The sequence below is a fragment of the Grammomys surdaster genome, unplaced genomic scaffold (assembly GCF_004785775.1).
Source record: "Grammomys surdaster isolate TR1022 unplaced genomic scaffold, NIH_TR_1.0 239, whole genome shotgun sequence".
In the NCBI taxonomy this organism is placed as follows: Eukaryota; Metazoa; Chordata; class Mammalia; order Rodentia; family Muridae; genus Grammomys; species Grammomys surdaster.
In genome coordinates this window covers 9,397,417-9,416,020 of record NW_021604684.1, presented here as the reverse complement: position 1 = coordinate 9,416,020, position 18,604 = coordinate 9,397,417, and the positions used below count along the sequence as shown (strand labels likewise).

The 18,604-nt window shown below is 46.1% G+C and overlaps 1 protein-coding gene across 1 annotated transcript in view; it reads right to left on the bottom strand.

Annotated features, from left to right (window-relative positions):
- Positions 1-17,486, bottom strand: part of Afap1l1 (actin filament associated protein 1 like 1) — a 58,609-nt gene extending 41,123 nt beyond the window's left edge. The window contains exon 1 of the mRNA XM_028774202.1: positions 17,378-17,486. Coding sequence (XP_028630035.1) covers positions 17,378-17,393 — 16 coding nt within the window. The 5' untranslated portion in view covers positions 17,394-17,486. The remainder of the gene's footprint in view (positions 1-17,377) is intronic.
- Between the last annotated feature and the right edge of the window lie 1,118 nt (positions 17,487-18,604).

The window sequence follows — 18,604 nt, the reverse complement described above, 5'->3', positions numbered from 1 at the left end:
TGATGCTCCAGATGTTGTGCTAAGCACTGTGCTACATTGCCTCATTTCTCCTCCTCATCCTGTACAGTAGGTATAGTCTGCTATTCTGTGAATGGATCAAGAGAGGCTCAGAGGGCACAGTCATTTAACTAGAAATACACACAGCAATGACTATGATTCACATTCCTATCCAAGTCAGCTTAAGCTTCCCGTGTCCACACTGTAATCTTTTCTGGCCATCTTGTTACTTAGCACTTCCTGTAGGGAGGCTCTACGTTGAGTAGGTTTATTTCTTTTATTAGAAGGGACAGAAAGCCTCAGGAGAATGAAAACTGGATTAACTCTAATTCTGGCTGGCTTTAGGAGTTACTCTCAACACTAGATCATACACACAGGCCATTCTTAATTTAGTTGTTATTTGCCAGGCAGTGGTGGCGCACGCCTTTAATCCCAGCACTTGGGAGGCAGAGGCAGGCGGATCTCTGAGTTCGAGTGTTCAAGGCCAGCCTGGTCTACAGAGTGAGTTCCAGGACAGCCAGGGATACACAGAGAAACCCTGTCTCGAAAAAAACAAAAACAAAAACAAAAGTTGTTATTTATGTCATCAGTTATTATTATTATCTCTGTAATTGGTTACTTTCTGTCTGTCCTGAGCATCCATCAGCCTAGCACTCCACACGAAAGCCAGGATCTTGACAGCCCTGGTCTCTGTGATCCCTGACGCCGTCTTCAGAGCTGCCTTTTGCCAGCATTTGCTTCCTTTCGTCACAGTTTTTGTTTGTTTGTTTGTTTTTCCTGGTATAAAGGAGGTTTATTTGGGGGGAGGGGAGGGAGAGAAGGGGTAGAGGCAGACAGACAGGAGCAGAGCCATGAGGGCAAAGAAGTGGGGTCAGAGAAGAACAGAAAGGGGTTGGAAAGAGAGGCCACCAGGAACGCATGGGAACAGAGAAAGAGAAAAAGAGCCTTTCTTCATAGTTTTATTGTAAGTAGACGAGATACCGAAAATCCACATTTTAAAGTATTAGCGATTAACTTTATTAAGAAGGCTTGATACTATATATAACCTTTTATTACTTTATTATTATGTTGTAGAGGGATTTGTTCATGCAGCTGATTGTCCTTGCATTCCCCACTCTTGACAGCTGTGTGTTTTTCCACCATGGGGCCATCTCTGTACTTCACTCTGTGCTTGTTCCCTCTCCGTAGCACTGCTGTATACTAGATACAGTAGCACGGCTGTATATTAGCTATTGTAGCACTGGTGGATAGAAGAAACTATAGCACTGCTATATAGTAGAAATTGTAACATTGCTGTATAGTAGAAATTCACTTTTGGGTTTTCTTGTTTATTCATTTTGCTTTTTTGAGCCAGGGTTTTTCTGTGTAGCCCTGGCTGTCTTGGAGCTTGCTCTGTATAGATCAGGTTGACCTCAAACTCACATATATTTGCCTGCCTCTGCCTACTGAGTGTGGGGATTAAAGGTGTGTGCCACCACTGCCCAGTAGGAATTCATTTTTACTGAAGTCCCGTGTGGTCATAGACCTTGCTGTGGGTCATGGCCACAGTGAAATTTTTTTGGTCACCCATGGTGTGTTGTGTTTTGGTAAAGTGAAGAAGACATAGGCACTGGAGGCAGAATCCAGAGATTCAAATCTTGGATACCTCCTTACTGACTACATGGCCTTGGCCAAGTTGCTTTGTGTATTTGAAAAAACTTCGGGTTTTCTCAACATCAGAGTAAATGGTCTTAACCGCCTGCCTACTGAGTGAGATTTACCACATCACCATGACATGAAAGAACTCTGAACTGAGGTTTTGTAGACTGATCAATTTCAATGAACGGTAAAGACATGGTGGACAATAAAGGTTCTAATCATGTGAAGGACTCCATAAAGATTCAGGGGGAGCCCATACACAAGCTCAGGCTGAGGTGGAGGTTGGTACCCAGGAACCTCAGTGTGAGAAAACACCCAGAGAAGGAGCAACAGATGCTTCAGACTGCACAGATAGGAAATGACTATGCATACAGCTTTGTTCTGCATTGTGGCTCAGGTATTTGAACACTTGGCCTCAACTGATGTTTTGGAAAACTGTAGACTATAAAGGCTTGCTGGAAGAAATATATCACTGGGGGTGGCAGTGAGGTAGGCCTTGAGGTTTCATAGCCTGCTCGTCACCTGCAGACCAATGTCACCAACCATCTCATATTCATGACTTCTCTGTCTAGCTTTTGTCTGGCCTTCTTTTAGTGTTTGAGACCCCTTCCTAGTGCTGTTTGCATATTACATGTCCTCTTATTGACCTGTGCTCCAATGGCCACCTCCTAGAAGCTCTGTGGCCTGAGGTACAATATTTAACCCCTACATGTCTGTTTCCTCATGTGCAGAGTGGAAATAATAAAACTGGTGTGAGTATCCAGTAGAGCACTGCACAGTATCCTCATGCTAACCAAGCCAAGCCTTATTATGGCTTAAAGCCACTTCAAATTGCAAGCCAAAAGGCTGCTTCTTGTCATATATTTGATCACAATGACAGGAAAAGTAATTTATAAAATCGGTACCAGGAGTGGGGTCATTAATAAACCTGACTATATGGTTTGTTGATGTTTGGTTTTCCAGACAAATATAGAGGAGCTAAGAGCTGGAGAAACCCCAGAATGCTATAAACAGAACTTCATGGGCCATTCTAGTGGTAGTCTGGGAGACAAAACATGGAGAGAAAGACAGACAGCAGAAGCCCGACTCATGGGATTCCAAAGAGAAATGAGGGCTCTTAATTCTTTGTGTCTCAAAGGAAATATGGTGTTCTGGGCCCTGGAGAGCTGGAAGAAGTTAGGATATGCTGCAGTGTGGGTCAGTTGTTAAAGCAAGGAGGAACTCATGGAGGATCGGAGGGAAGGCAATTGGACAGAAGTGGCTAATCAGGACTAAACAAACACTTCAGATGGGGACAGATGCCTAAAATACTCACCTTGCTGTGAGAAGTAGAGGTCGCAAAGCCTCATTTCAAGTGGAGTTAAAGGGGGCAGAACTTAAGTCTAATGGGGTAAAATGAGGTTCTAAGTGCCTATTTAGGTATCTACTTCCATGACCTGTAATCAAGTTGCTATGTTGTTATTGTTTGTTTGTTATTGTTGTTTATTTTGTTGTTGTTTGTACATTCAATTGATACAAGAATCCCTCCCCTGAGGAGACCTCAGGGGAAGCCTTGGGGGTCTGACTCACAGCCAATATCACAGCAATTCAAGGCACATCAGAAGGCTTCTACAGGCGAGAGGACAGGAAGTGGGGAAACAGAATTCCAGCCTAGAGGACAGTCCAAAGCATCAGTCTGAGCTCCCCCTTGGCATCCCACCTGGACCATCTATCTCACTTACTAGGCATTGCTGTCAATAATAGCAAGGCTTCTCAGCTGCTTGATGGAATGGATACTGTTCATGTTTCCTTGTTAGTGACCTCTGTTCTACAGGTGAGGAAACAAAGGCTTGCCGAGGGATGTCAGCTGCCCAGATGGCTGGGGAAAAGAAGGAAAGTCCACTGGATTCTCAGTGCTTCTCATCTCAGCTCACAGTGCTAGTCACAATTCACTGCGCTGACCCTAGCCTTTCCACAGAGGCATCTTGGGCATCTGCTTCTCATTTTAGTTCAGAGACTGAAAATGTCTTCAATAGAGTCAACCCAATATTGTGGTCGTGGCACTGCCCCCACTACCCAAGAAGTACTCTGCTCAAGACTCCCCGTCTTCCCGGGAGCCCTTACATCCTTGGCTAGATTGTTTTAAGAGGATCTGCTGGCCCCTTTCCAAGTGCACCTGCTGTAACCCACTGCTGTGCTAGACACTACACCAACACAACACACACTGAGTGAAGCACTGTTCCTGTACTCATGGGCTTACAGCTTAGTGGAAAGGGAGATGGGACAACTCTGTTCTGCAACCGAGAGCAGGGTGACTTTACTTGTCTAGAAAGGTAGCATAGTGTTTAAAACAACTTTCACAGGCTGGTGTGGTGGTGCAGGATTGTAATCCCAGAATTTTAAGGGAGTCTAAGGCAGAAGTCTCTAGATTAAGGCCATCCTGGGCCTTTCATTTTGTGTGTGTGTACATACATGACATGCCATGATGCATGAGTTGAGATCAGAAAACATCTCTTAGGTGTGAGCTCTCTCCTTCCACCTTAGTTTCCAGGGATCGAATTCAATTCAATGTTTGGTTGGGAAGGAACTATCAGGAAAGCGAGAGATGTTAACCAGTAATGAGGTTTGTGGGAAGCCACCTGCAGTGTTCTGCATCCTCATGGCAATATTCATTTCCATTTGGAAGATGAGAAAATAAACACATAGACATTAAAAATTTTGCCTGAGGGGCTGGAGAGATGGCTCAGTGGTTAAGAGCACTGACTGCACTTCCAGAGGTCCTGAGTTCAAATCTCAGCAACCACATAGTGGCTCACAACCATCTGTAATGAGATCTGATGCCCCCTTCTGGTGTGTCTGAAGACAGCTACAGTATATTCATATATAATAAATAAATAAGAATCAAAAAAGAAAAAAAATTTTGCCTGAGGTGACATACCTTCTAGTCAGTGACCACTGGAACACAGGTCAGTAGGAGGACATGTCGTGTGCAAACAACACTCGGAGATATCTCAGAAATTAGAAAGGAGACCAGACAAAAGCTAGCTGTGTTGGCTGGAACTTGTAATCTCAGCTTCTTGGATTCACTGGCCACCAGCCTAGCCTACTTGGCAAGTCTTGGGCCAATGAGATACTTTATCTTAGGAAGATCCCTCCTGGGGTTGATGGGAACAAAAATATAGACCCGTACCTGGACATTGTGCAGAGAGTGGGAGGCTTGGAAGTAAATGAAATGTCTTTATCAAATCCTTCCCCTTAGGGCTTAGGAAACTCTGCAGAAGCAGAGATGGAAAGAGTATAAGAGCCAGTGGGGATAGAAGACACCAAGGAAGCAGAGCCTTCTAGATACAACAGGGCTGAGGCACAGACGAACTCACAGAGACTATGGCAGCACGCAAAGAGCCTGCACACATCTAAGCCAGATGGGGTCCCAGTGCTTAAGGTTAACCAGAGGTTAAGGAGACACCAGCCTCTGTCTCTTACCCAGAAGCTACCTGCAGCTGATAACTGCTGTCAAAGGAAAAACTACTTTTCACTGGTGGAGTCTTACTGAGTATACAAACCATATTTAGGGGCAGGCCAAATGGCCAACACAAAAGAAACCTTACAGATCTTTTGCTTATATATTATGGTTGCTTCTGCTTGATCTTTTGCTTATATGTTATGGTTGCTTCTGCTTCTGCTTCTGCTTCTGCTTCTGCTTCTGCTTCTGCTTCTGCTTCTTCTCCTTCTCCTCCTCCTCCTCCTCCTCCTCCTCCTCCTCCTCCTCCTCCTTCTTTTCCTCTTCCTCCTCCTTCTCCTCCTCCTCCTTCTCCTTTTCCTCCTCCTCTTCCTCCTCTTCCTCCTCTTCCTCCTCTTCTTCCTCTTCCTCTTCTTCCTTCTCCTCTTCTCTTCCAGACAGGGTTTCTCTGTGCAGCTCTGGCTGTCCTGGAACTCACTCTGCAGACTAGGCTGGCCTTGAATTCAGAGATCCACTTTGTCTTTGTCTCTGTCTCCAAATGCTGGGACTAAAGGTGTGTGCCACCTCCTGCCCCCTATTTTGTTTTTATGGGTTTTTCTCTGTGTGAAAATGTGTGTCTCACCATCTGTATGGGTTTCTTGGGCTTTTTCTCTTACTCCTTTTTTTCTGTTTCTTGTTGGTGTAGAGGACAGTGTATTATAGATGCCTGTTTGCATTCTAATGACAGAGAGAAGGGGTGGATTTAGGTGTGTGGGGAAGTGGGGAGCGTCTGGGAGGAGTTTGGGGAAGGGAAACTGCAGTCAGAATATACTGTATGAAAAAAAGATCAATTTTCAATTACAAAAAAAAGAGAGAATACCCTCTCTCAAAAAATGAGGTGGATGGCATTTGAGGATTGCTAGCTAAATTTGTTCTCTGGCTTGCCTAGACAGGTGTGAGCCCCTACACACATGCACACTCACAGACAGTAGGTCAGACATAGTAAAAACAGAAATCATTTAAATGACACCCAAACAGAATGCACTAGTTGCATTTGGTAGTGCTGAAATCAAATACTCAACCACAAGCAACTTAAGGGAGAAAGGGTTTATTCTGGCCCACAGTTTGAGGAGACAGTCCATTATGAAGTCACAGACATTAAGCAGATGGCCACATTGGTCTGCCTACAAAATCAGTACCATAAGGGCAATGCTGCCTCATTTCCCTTCCAGCTCAAGGGGTAACCTGGCCTCCTTGGACCCAAACTGTTGTGGTTTCTCCATGCCTTGGTGGCTGAATCAGAGAAACACTTTTCCTAAGCAGTTGTATTCCAGCGGGAATTTTTTGGTGACATACTGAGTTCATGTCCTCTCCTTTCAAATGAATTCCCAGTTGTGTAGGTTGGAGCCTTGGATGGGTGAAGTCTTACCCTTGGGCACCTTGGCAATTGTCCTGGTACAGAGACGGACATTCTTGAATAATGCTAACAATTCAGAGGCTCTTCAGCCTTGTCAGCAATTCTAAACTCAATTCCTTTTCTTGCCAAAACTGTACATTTTTTCCATGTCCTTCTGGTCTGTTTTTGTCTCCTCTCTATATAGACTTGAATAAAGAAGACTGAAGAGTTGTCATGAGCCAGCCTGAATGCTCCTGCCTTGGAATTGCCTTCAGTAAATACATTAACCATTACTTTTGAATTCAGCCTTTCTGACCTCAGTTCTCAGGATACAGGCAGAATGTAGCCAGATTCTTGCCACACTAAACAAGAATGGCCCCTCACCCAGTTCTAGGGCCATCTCCAATCAGACTGTCTTCCTCCAGGGTCAATAGGAGTGAATAAGAATAAGAGTCTTAAAGGTGGGGTACTGGAGAGAACTAGGGCTCCTCTTTTGCTTTATTAAGAAAGACAGTCACTTACAAACTTGTGCTCCAAGCTTCACATTGAAGAACTAAACCAGAATGCGCCCTGAAGGCAGGGCGTTTCCCCAGGCCTGCCTGGAGCCTCTTGACCATTTCAGGGGAAGAAACTGAATTCTATGGAAGCAGGTACAGACGGGATCCAAAAGAGGTAACCGGACACCAGCAGGCAGCTAAGTAAGGCCCTTGACCCTGCCCTTATCTGTCTCTATAAATAGGCACATCACAAGCAGTACAAGCCCAGAGAATAGGGACACACCCTGTTAGAGACCCTGGGAGTGGGGGCCTCCTCTCTGGAGCCACTCAAGGCTCAGCTTGCTTCTTTCGGCCCCTCTGGGCTTCAGGCATGCTGCTTTGCAACTTCTGGTCCTTCCTTTCCTCTCTATCACTACCCCCACCTGGAATATCATCTGCAGAGTTCCCGAGGGTCTTGGCTACAAAGTGTCCCTTGAGCCCTCTGCTCCTTTAAACATTTCTCTTTGATGCAGAGCGAGCAGATATAATGTCGGGCCACAGGCACAGTCTCACTTTATCTAGTTTGTTCTCTACAGCCCTTCAGAGCCACACCTGGCTGCTAGCTAGAGTGGAGGAAAAGCCATTAGTCGCTCTGGTTTCCTGGCACGGTCCCAGGAGATCAGTTTTCTTGGTTCAAGTGAAGCTAAAAAAAAAAAGTCCTCCTCAGTTTCACATAAGCAGGATCTGCCCTCAGCACACCCTCCTACAAGAATGGGCAGGAAGGGTAAATATTTATTCTACAAATGAATGAATCTGATTCCATCTTCAAAGGAAAGCTTTTGTATAAATTATCATAATTTCTCCATCTTAAGATGCTACTGATTTGAAGATGTTTTTATCTACTGAATAACAGCTTTTTTTAGAAAAGGGAAAAAAATGAATAAATTAACATGTCAATTGTAACATACACTCTGAGGTTTTTAAAAACCGTCTTTCTACCAGTGAAATTTAACAAAATAAATAAATAAAGATTTTAATTTTTTTCTTTTGGTTCTGGGTCTCTCAGAAAAGAGATACTCAAACCCGATGCAGCCATAGTGAGTCAACGCAGGTTTCAATAAAGTGTCCAGCAGAACTCCAGATCTGACCTCTGGTGGCTCTGGATCAGTGGGGCCGTCCCCTGAAGAGATGGGTCTGTTCTCTGCTTGGGACATTAGTGGTTCTGCACAATGTCATTTGGGGGCTCTGTCACATGATTAGGAAAGCTATGTCCCTTGAACCTCAAGTCTCCAGCGTAAAAATTGCACGGGTGTGGGGATACATGGTTTTCATCTGCTCTTTTGGCAAAATTCATGGGGTTTGTGTGGCTTCCTCAGGGGTTGTGTTGGAAGTATGAGGGAGAGAGGCTACTCAGTACCCCCACTTTACCAACTGTAACTCTATTGCTTAAATTTTGTTTGCAAAATAATTTTGAGGCTAAAAGTAATCTGAGAAAACAGAGGGGAGCAACTTTCCCAACATCTGATACGCAACCCCTATGAAAGGGTCGTTTGACCCCTGAAGGAGTCATCATGACCTACAGATTGAGAATGGCTGATCGTGACCATCATTCATGTTTTTTAGAGTTTGAAGGATGCTCATGATCTCTTTCAACTACTCAACTCTGGTCTTGTACTGGGGAAGCTCATCAAAAATGCACAAGGAATGCCCTGCACCTGTAACACGATTAAGTCTGTTATTTGGCCCATGGGCTGAGGTCTGCTGACCACTTCACTGCAAGGGAGTCACTGTACGACATTCTGTCAGACGGAGAAGCCCTAGATCACGTGATTCAAAGAGCCAGGGGCTGGGTCTGGTCCCCATCTGCCACACTGCACCGGCTTCCTTAACTTATACTGTTCACTCACTCTCCTGTCCTAAACGGAACTGAGGGCCTCTGGGAACTACAGATTGAGGGGATGGTGCCTGGACGAGACATGTGCTTTGCTTTCTCTCTCTCTCTCTCTCTCTCTCTCTCTCTCTCTCTCTCTCTCAGATCAGTTTTCTTCCAGGTTCTTGGAGAGCTATAAAAAGCCCCTTGGCCTGCCTCCTGGGCAGCAGGCTGCTCGTGAATCTCCCATAGCTGGAATGACTGCAATGTGGTGCCACATTCTGCCCCCGCCATGGCCTGACAGCTGTGCCAGGGAGAAGAATCACGCCTGGCTAGCTCCGCACCTCTATCTCCCACTACGGGCGCCACTGGCATTCCGAATGGATTTTATGTGGAAGACTAACCTAGCCTGGAGCCCTCCTGGGTCAGCCTCTTTGGTGGCTTCTTTAATTTTAAACACCAGCTACGGTGGGAAGGTTAGGAAGGGTAAGATGGAACAACTCCATGCACAGGGCTGCCTGGCTGTACTCCTTCATTGATGTAGGGTATCCCCAAGAACTGTTCAGATCTCCTTCTCCTCTTAGTACCAGTCCCATCCCTACCTGCAGTCTTTACCTGGTGAGCTGCCAACAATCATGCAGAGCACAGAGAACAACATTAAAGACAAATGGGTCAGCGTGAGACCAAAAAACTTTTGCACTGTGAAGCAAATATTCCACAGAGCCAAGAGGCCACTGTGCCTGCTACATATCTGACAGGGAATTACTACATACTACATACAAACTATAGAGAACCCAAAACTTAAACACTAGAAGAACAAATAACGCAACCAAGCAATGAACAAATGAACCACAGTTCTCAAAAGAAGTAAAAATGGCTAATATGAAAAAAATGAGCAATACCCTTGGCCACCATGGACATGCAAAGGCACTTCACTGAGAGTCTGTCTCACCCCAGTGAATAGCCAGCAATGCAGAAACAAATGACAGCAATTGCTGGGGAGGGGGTGGAGAGGAAGGAGCCCCTATACACTCTTGGGGGTGGGTGTGGGGAATGTGAATTGCAGCCACGATGGGGATCAGAGTAGGAATTCTTCAAGAAACAAAAGCAAGAACTACTATACTACATCATCTGGCTAGACCATTCCTAGGTACATGTCCAAAAGACTCTTACGTCATGACACAAAGATGCCTGCACTCATGTTTACTGTGGTACTTTCACAACAGCCAAGCAAGAAATCAGCTCAGGTGCCCATCAGTGAACAAATGGGGGAAATGAAGTGTGTATGCACGATCGAGTTTTATTCAGCTACAAAACCCAACAACAACACAAAACCAAACCAAACCAAACCAAACCAACCAAATAAAAAAAAAACAACCAATCAAACAAAACCCTCCCTCTCAAAACCAAAAATCAAACCAAACTAAACCAAACCAAACTAAATCAAAAAACAAAGAAACAACCCCCCCCCCCCAAAACCTGCATCACCTGAAGAAAAGTGGCTGGAACTGAACATTATTACTATGTTGAGTGAAGAAAGCAAGACTCATGAAGGTAAATACATGGGATTTTTTTCTCATATGAGTAATCCAGTCTTAAGAAATAACATAGGAGCTGGGCAGTGGTAGTGCACGCTTTTAGTCCCAATAATTGGGAGGCAGAGGCAGAAAGATCTCTGAGTCTGAGGCCAGCATGGTCTACAGAATGAGTTCTAGGACAGCCAGGGCTACACATTGAAACCCTATCTAAACAAACAAACAAGCAAACAACACAGATGTAGAAGAAGAAATATTTGTGTAATCTGGATAATCATGGGGATTTATTGTTATAGTACATTATATATATGTATGAAAACACCATAATAAAGCTTATTATTTCATATGATAATGAGAAAGGAACTTAGATTTGGAGCCAGGCAGAGATGAGCAGATACACAGACCTGCTAACATTCCCTATCATTAAGATGCAGGTAACGATAATATCTACACTGACTGAAGTCATGGTGAGTGCACAGTGGAGGCAGGATGTGACTACAAATGTTCAGCATTTGGCATATGATAGACCCTGGGTATAGAATGCAGATGACAGTCCTAAGCATTGAGATTCACATGTGCATAGAAGACACATGTCAATGACAACTAGGACCATCTAAAAGCCCAGACTTCTGAGGAGGAACTGGTAACTGAAAATCTTAGGGGAACTAAAAAAGGGATGTGGTAAGACCTCACAGGTAGGTGATGCTGACTGGTCCCTTCCTGGAGAGTGCTGAATCTCAGGCGGTTCACCTGCTCAATAGGAAGAATGGTTGTCTTATCCACTTTCTAGGACTAGGGCCATGGTTGGGAGGATACTCAAGGATAAAGATGTCTCTGAGAAAGGCCTCCAGCATCAGTTCTTAGTCTGATGATTCTATTACATGGCTCTTTCTTGCCCACTGCATCCCCCTCCCCCACAGGGCTCCTTCTTGCCCACTGCATCCTCCTCTCCAGACCATAAACAGTTGCTAAGTGACGGTATACATGATCTCCATGGGCATAGGGTGGTCTAGCCTTTGACAAAAGTTTTCTCTCAGCATCCATGAGGCCAGGCTGAAGTGAATACCACCGGGGAGATGTCAAATGCCCCTCAAAGTTAGAAAAAAATGTAGAGCAGGGTTAGGAAGAATTAGATATATTATGGGCTATAATAAAAAATTTTTGCATGGCTATTTATTTATTTACCTTTAAGGTTTTTGTTTGTTTGTTTGTTTTGTTTTGAGACAGAATTTCACTATGCAGTTATGGTTGACCTAGACCTTTCTATGTCGATCAGGCTGGATCAAACTCACAAAGATCCATTGGCCTCTGCTTCCCGAATGCTGGGATTAATTTAAAGGTATGTGTCACCACTTTCTGCCTGGTGATTTAGGAGTTAAAGAGAACTCTAGCCTGAAGGAGTCCGAGTTGAGTAATAGGCACAGACCACAGAGTTCCACTTGGCTGAGAGCGGGAAAGGCCTTTATAACCCCTCATGTACTTAGAGTAGGCACTAGGGAATCCAGGAAGGTTGTGTGAGCAGGGTCAAAGGTCATGGCAAAGCCGTGTATGAGAATGGTGGATTTGCCAGTGAGGACAGGTTTATCCAGGGGCTGTTTAAAAAAAAATGCAGATTCCCAGAACTGCTGATCAGATAGATGTCTGGAGTGTCTTTTCTCTGGAATCCACATGGCATGATTTGGAACCCATGTAATGAGGGAAGTACTACTTTAGTCACATTGTGGGTGATCCTTAAGGCTCGATGGAGAAGCCAAGGGTAGACACAGGAAGACTCTGTAGTGGGGAGCAGGATATAGGAGAAACAGTCACCCAAGATCCATTTCCCAGGAACAGTCAACAGGATCTGGGATCTGTCTATACAGAGGAGGAAGGCCAAGGAAACTCAGGATAATGAATGATAAAGCCATAACTCTGTTCTTCAAATCACGATCAGTGACATGGCAAATCCTGGTGTCAAATATGACGCATCCAGGGTCCACTCAAAACTGGGCCCTCTCTCTTTTTTTTTTCTTCACCATCTTGATAGACATTTACTGGGCAACTACTCAGTACCACACCTGGCTGGAGGAACTGAAGAGGAGGCTACCAACAAGCTAGGAAAGGCATGTCTGTCCTCAAAGAGCTCCGACCAACAGGGCATTCCATGCCTCTGTTAACTGCTACTGTGAAAATGACCACCAGTGGCACATGAGCGAGCGGCAGTGAGGACAGGAGGCTGGGAAGACTGGGAAATACTGCTCCGGGGAAGAGCTGTTTGCACAGTGACTAGGGCAAGTGGATCGAGCCAGGGGCAGGCACAGAGGATTCATAGTTGGAAGGAGTAAAACCAGCAAGAGGAAGTTAGTTGGTGGAGGGAACAAGGAATGCAGCTTAGAGAGGGAAACCAGTGAAGGTCTTCGCAGGTCAACAGAGTCTCTCCCTTTCACCGTCTTCCTTTCTCTCTTTACATTTCATTTACTGAGGGAAAGAGAGCGCATACTCCACATGCCAAGGTCAGAGAACAAGAGGCAAGTCAGTTCTCTCCCTCCACCATGAGGATCAAACTCAGGTAGTTAGGTTTGGGGGCAATTGTCTCTGCCCACTGAGCCATCTCACCAGCCCACTAGTTTTAAACAACTGCCTTGAACCGCATCAGACCCCCATCTCCTCAGAATTCCATTTTCATATTCTGACTCATAAACTCCATTAAAAGCAGCACTGTAGCACACAGTTAGGTAAAAGCAGAGTGTTTTAGGTCAAAGTACACATACCTGGGATCCCTGTTCTCGCCACTGTGCAGGAAGGTGCTTATGGAATCCTTTGGAACTTTAGGCATAGGTGAGAGTCGTCTTTAGCCTACATATTCATTAAGGACTATTTAATCCCTGCCTTATGCCCCTAGGCAGCACTTAGTTTTATTTTGTTTTTTTTTTTAATCTCATTTTTCATTTCTTTATTTATTGTTTTTGTCTGTTTGTAGAACTCTTCCTGCCTCAGTTTCCTGAGTCCTGAAATTACAATCACTCCCCACCACACCCAGCTTCGAGCTTTGAATGCTTCTTTTATTCATAGACTTCTAAGTGGAGCCTGCATCAGCCTTTTGGTTTGCCTTTAATAGAAACTTCTGGAAAATATCTCTACTACCTCTCCTACAGGGATGTTAGTTTGAGAACCAATCTCATGTCACCCCTTCAAGTTTTGTCTTGTTCATAAACATCCTCATTTCCTCTGAAAGTTCTTCATGTAGTTGAGCTCACAACAGAAGAAGCCAGGGGAGGCTCGTCTGACATGGCAGGGAATGAGAGAGTTCAGAACTTGAGCCCTTGGAGGTTAGCTGAGTGAGTTAACAGCAAGCACTTGTGTGCACCCTGTATGCTATGCTGTGGGTCCATACGCTTCGCATCCACACTTCCAAGAAAAGGTATTCTCGCTCTGCACATTTGGAGACAAAAACTTTGCTAGCTCACCCTGTAGAAGATGGAGTCATGAGGCTTAATTTGTGTAGTACCTCACTAGTGGCACACCAATTCTCTTCGTGTGACAGGCATACACCAGGAAATCCTGTGGGAAGGGATTCTATAAGAAGTATTCTTCTATGTATTCGACCAGGTTCTGTGAATCCTCCTCCGCTCGCTTGAAGACGTGAGAAGAGAAACCCTGTCTCCCATGCTTGTTCTCGTTCTCCATGTGGGGGTTTGATGGCATCATTGCGACAGAGAACTTGCACAGGGCAACTGAAACAGATCCTATTTTAGGGCTTGGCCAGTCCTTTGTTACCATGGAGGCAGTTAAGCAGTATGCTTAATATCAGGGCTGTGTACAAGTCTTGCTCTTGTGTATCACATAGAAAATGACTGCAGTTAACATCAGCGGCTGCTCTGGTCTGACTCGCGTCTCCTGCCTGACCGTCTACCCATTCATATGCTCTAGCCCTAACTCTCATGTGATTGCATTTGGAGCCAGGGCCTTCAGGAAGCAGATGAGGTTAAATGAGGTCGTGAGAAAGGGGTCCAAATTTGATGGGCTGGCTTCTATATAAGAGGTGGAAGACCATAGGGAAGAGGTGTGTGAAAATACAGAGAGAAGAGGGAAGGCTAGGAAAAAGGCCTCCTCTGAAGTTAAGTCGAGCCTGGGCTACCAACACGGAGGGCTGTGAGAAAAGAACTTTCTGTTATTAAAGAGACCTGGTTTTGGGAATTGTGTCATAGCCTGAGAGGGGATAGCATCTGACCCATGAGTTGTTCAGGGAGAAAACCATATGAAAACCTAAACAGGGAGCCTCTTGCCTGGTGATTGTGAGTGGTGATTTCTATTGTAACTGCTGCAAATAGTGACATGTGTTCTTGCCCAGGGCAACCCTATCCTGCTCAAGATCATCCTAACCTGGGTAGGAAGAGGCTAAAGTGAGACCTGCATTTAAAACTTTCCTTGACATGAGGGTAGAGGGAGAAGAGAGCCTGTCTATCTGAGGACAGGGGCACAGGAAGGCTATGTCTTACTTGTCCTTGACATGAGGGTAGATGGAGAAGAGTGCCTGTCTATCTGAGGACAGGGGCACAGGAAGGCTATGTCTTACTTTTGTTTTCTGTTGATGTAGCAAAATACTGCCACGAAAGCAATTAAGGGGGCAGTGTTTATTTTACCTCATAACTCCAGGTTGCAGCCCATTACTGCAGAGAAGTCAAGGCAGCAGGAACTTAAAGCAGTCACATCCACAGTCAAGAGGAGAGAGACAACCCACATTCTTGCACCCAGCTCACGGCCTCCCTATCTATACAGCCCACAGCACTAAACGAGGGACTAGTGCTGCCCACTGCTAGGCTGAGTCTTCCCACATCAACGAACAGAATCAAGGGAATCCCTCAAAGACACGCTCATAGGCCAACGTAATCCAGACAATCCCACACCGAGGCTCTTCCCAGGTGACTCTAGAATGTGTCAATCAATTAACAGGTGAGAACGACCTCCAAATAGACATCAGAAAGTGCTAGTAGACTGTGACGGTTGGCTTTATCAACTTGACACATTCTAGTTTTTATTAAAACAAACAAACAAACCAGTAAGACGCAGAGAGACTTGTGCATTGTAATCCACAATACAGTCACATTTGCTTTCGCCACAGTACTTGAAATGTAGGAAACCGAGATAACACGGTCTTGTGCATTCCACTCGGACACTGTTTTACTCAAAGGTGGACACGGCTCTTGCAGCTCACGGAAAAGTTCAGTTGTGAGAAATTTACAGGATTCTTTTAAAAATAGACATATTACCAGGAGGTAGTGTCGGTGCATGATCTTAATCCCCACACTTGGAAGGCAGAAGCAAACAGATCTTTGTGAGTTCGAGGCCAGCCTGGTCTAAGGTATGAGTTCTAGGACAACCAAGGCTATACAGAGAGACCCTGTCTCAAACAAAACAAAACAAAACAAAAACAAATAACAACAACAACAACAACAAAAAATAACCTCCCGAACCCAAAAACCAATCAACAAACAAATACAATCAATTAACTTGAGGTTTCACACGAAGCAAGCTTCATCTCACTCATTAAAGCCCAGTGGTCAGCTCCCATCATGTGTCAGACACTCACAAGCTCTGCTTCCTGGCTTCTGGAAGCTGAGGCTGTTCAAGGGAGCAAGATTAAGGAAGCTAACACTACAGCACTAACAGGACCCCGTGACAAGAGCTGGGAAGGGGAAGGCAAGGAAAATAGAGAAGGTCAGAGTCCTTGAATGTCCCAGGCACCGAGAGGGCCCGGGGAGGTCCCACCTCCTAACTACAGTGTCTGGAAGCTGCTTTTTGAAGTGGGCACACTGCTAATGGGACATTAACACTTGCAGTTCTCCATACAGATTTTGGTTCAGAAAACAAGACAGAGTGGATGTGAATTTGAGGACGATCCTTGCTTTCCTTGTGAGGCTGGGGCATTGGGAGACAGCAGAAGGAATGAGAGGTGCCCACTGTGCTTTTCAGCCCCGTAGGAAGTGCACACTTCCCCTGATGTCAGTTAACAGGTGAGAGCTGCCTGCAAATCATGCCTCAGTCTTGGAGAACAATCTGTAAGCCCTTCCTCTAATATCCGTCTGCTCTCCAAGGACTCTGATGGAGAAGATGGGTGCTGAATTTTGTGTTGGAGAGGGGTGGATGAGCAGGATGGGGTGGAGGGTCCTTAAAGGTCCTCTGAATTTACAGGAGGCGTGAAAGATAACCCTACATACCTGCTCAAGCACTGTCCTAGCCCAAACACTTCCTTTTGTCCCTGGGGCCTCAGCAGAGCAAGCAGGGGGGCGGGTTGTTAGGATGATTGTAGGAAGGCAGAGGAATTTTCCATTAACAGCAACAACAATAGAAACTGCTTCTCGTAAAGACACAACACACAGTTTGCCAAGTTCCTTCACACCTGCTATCTCTGGATTCCAGAGGTGCTGGCGGGACCCAAATCTTTGACACTATCCTCAAGCTAAAGTAGGCACAGGCCCACTGCAATGTCCTAACCTCTGCTAAGATGTGTGCTGTCCCCACTCCAGGGTCCCAGGGAGCCTTTATCTTTGCCCTGGGCAGTCCCAACAGCAGTAGTCCTCAGGATTAGTACGTCCAACGAACAGAGGCAGACGCGCACAAGTGTGCTCACGCAGCCCCGCCTTCTCCAAAGTCCTAGGCAGCTACAAAGTTCGGTCTCCCGGGGCTTCTCCTAGGGTGCGCAGTAGGAGCCGTACGGGTGGCTGTTCAAGGAGTTTATCTTGTACCCTGTATTTCACACCCTCTCTATATGTGGCGAGGAGTGGGTGGCTCGATGACCTCAAGAATCCTGGGGAGGCTTTCATAAAGTTAGGAAGGAGGGCGTGCAAACATGCCAATTTCCCACCCAACGAGGGGACTCAGACCTAGGCCACAGAGGCGGAGAGGGAGGCGCTGACACACAAGGGATTACTCCCGCTGCAGGAGGCACCTGTGTCCAAGTGTTTAGCGCCCGCCAAACCCTACAGCCGCCACCTCTCCTCCTCCCTCTCAGTCCTATCCGGCCTCGGATCTCCCAGGCCTTCCTTCCCGGCCGTAGGAACCACTTACCCCTGCTTCGGTCCATGGTTCCGGCGTGGGTCCCGGGAACACTCAGCCCAGGGCGCAGCGGCTGCCGCACCAGGCGGCGTGCGCTCTCCGGGGCTGTCCCGGCGGCTAGCTCGTCCCCTCCCCCAGACAGGATGCTCGCAGGACGCCCCCGCCCCGCCCTGCGCGCTCCCGGAATAGACCCGAGCACGCCTCGCCCCCCTGCGAGTGTCCCGGTCCCGCACTGGCCAGCGCCACGCCCTGCTTTCCCCCGCCCCCCTGCTGGGCTAGCAGGGACAGCCTCGCGGCCCACACGCTTCTGTTCCGTGCCCGCGTGGCCGACCTGCCTGCACCACTCAGTTTTCTTTGCCCTTCGCTAACCACTTTACTCCCCTGTGGGGACTGCCTTGCATTCCTCCCAAGGACTCAGCCTGATCCACCGTTTTGGCTTTGAGTTTATCGTGTCCACTCCCAAAGTTCTTTCCTGAGCCAGGTTGGTAAAAAGACAACAAAGGAGTGAGAAATATTAAACAAAGATCTTCAGTTGCTAAAAAGACAGGTGGTGGATGGGGCCCGCTTTCAACTTTCCAAGTTCCTAATGTATTAAACTGTGAAGAGATATCAAAACAACATGATAAACACCATGGAATGAGACAGCTTTAGCACAGAAAATACAATGCAGTGCATGCCTCTGAAGATTATTATGGGATGCAGAAAATGTATTGCTGCAATCCAGCTGAGAGATTTAGTGTTTAAGGTGTCTGAGACTGTCGACTTTTTAAATTACTGTGGACTGCCTGAGAGGCCTGAATTTGCGTCTGTAAGTGCCACTCAAGGCCAATGCTTAGACACGCTTCCCCAACTGTGGGCCTTACCCTGTATTCAGTTTTGACTGAGGGACTATGTTGTAGCATATCTAATGTTTGGGACACTTCTGCAAAGGCACAGAGACAAGAATGGACATCTTATACTTTCTTCACGTTTTAGTATTTCCTCCAGAGCTTTTACCTGCAGGTTGAAATTAACATTAACTGGTGCAAAATGACCCCAGTGGTTTGTTCTGTACATTTGTGTGTAGAAGGATTAGAGAGAACATGGTGTGGTTAAAAAAAAAAGTTTTCTGAGTGTTTCCTTCTCACTCAGTAGGTGCTGCCTGTCATGTCTCATCTTCGAAGCCTGTCTGCTCATCTGTGCTGAGGGAGAGACCTCATACTGACCTCACAGAGCTGTTGGCAGGGTAAGTGAAAGTGG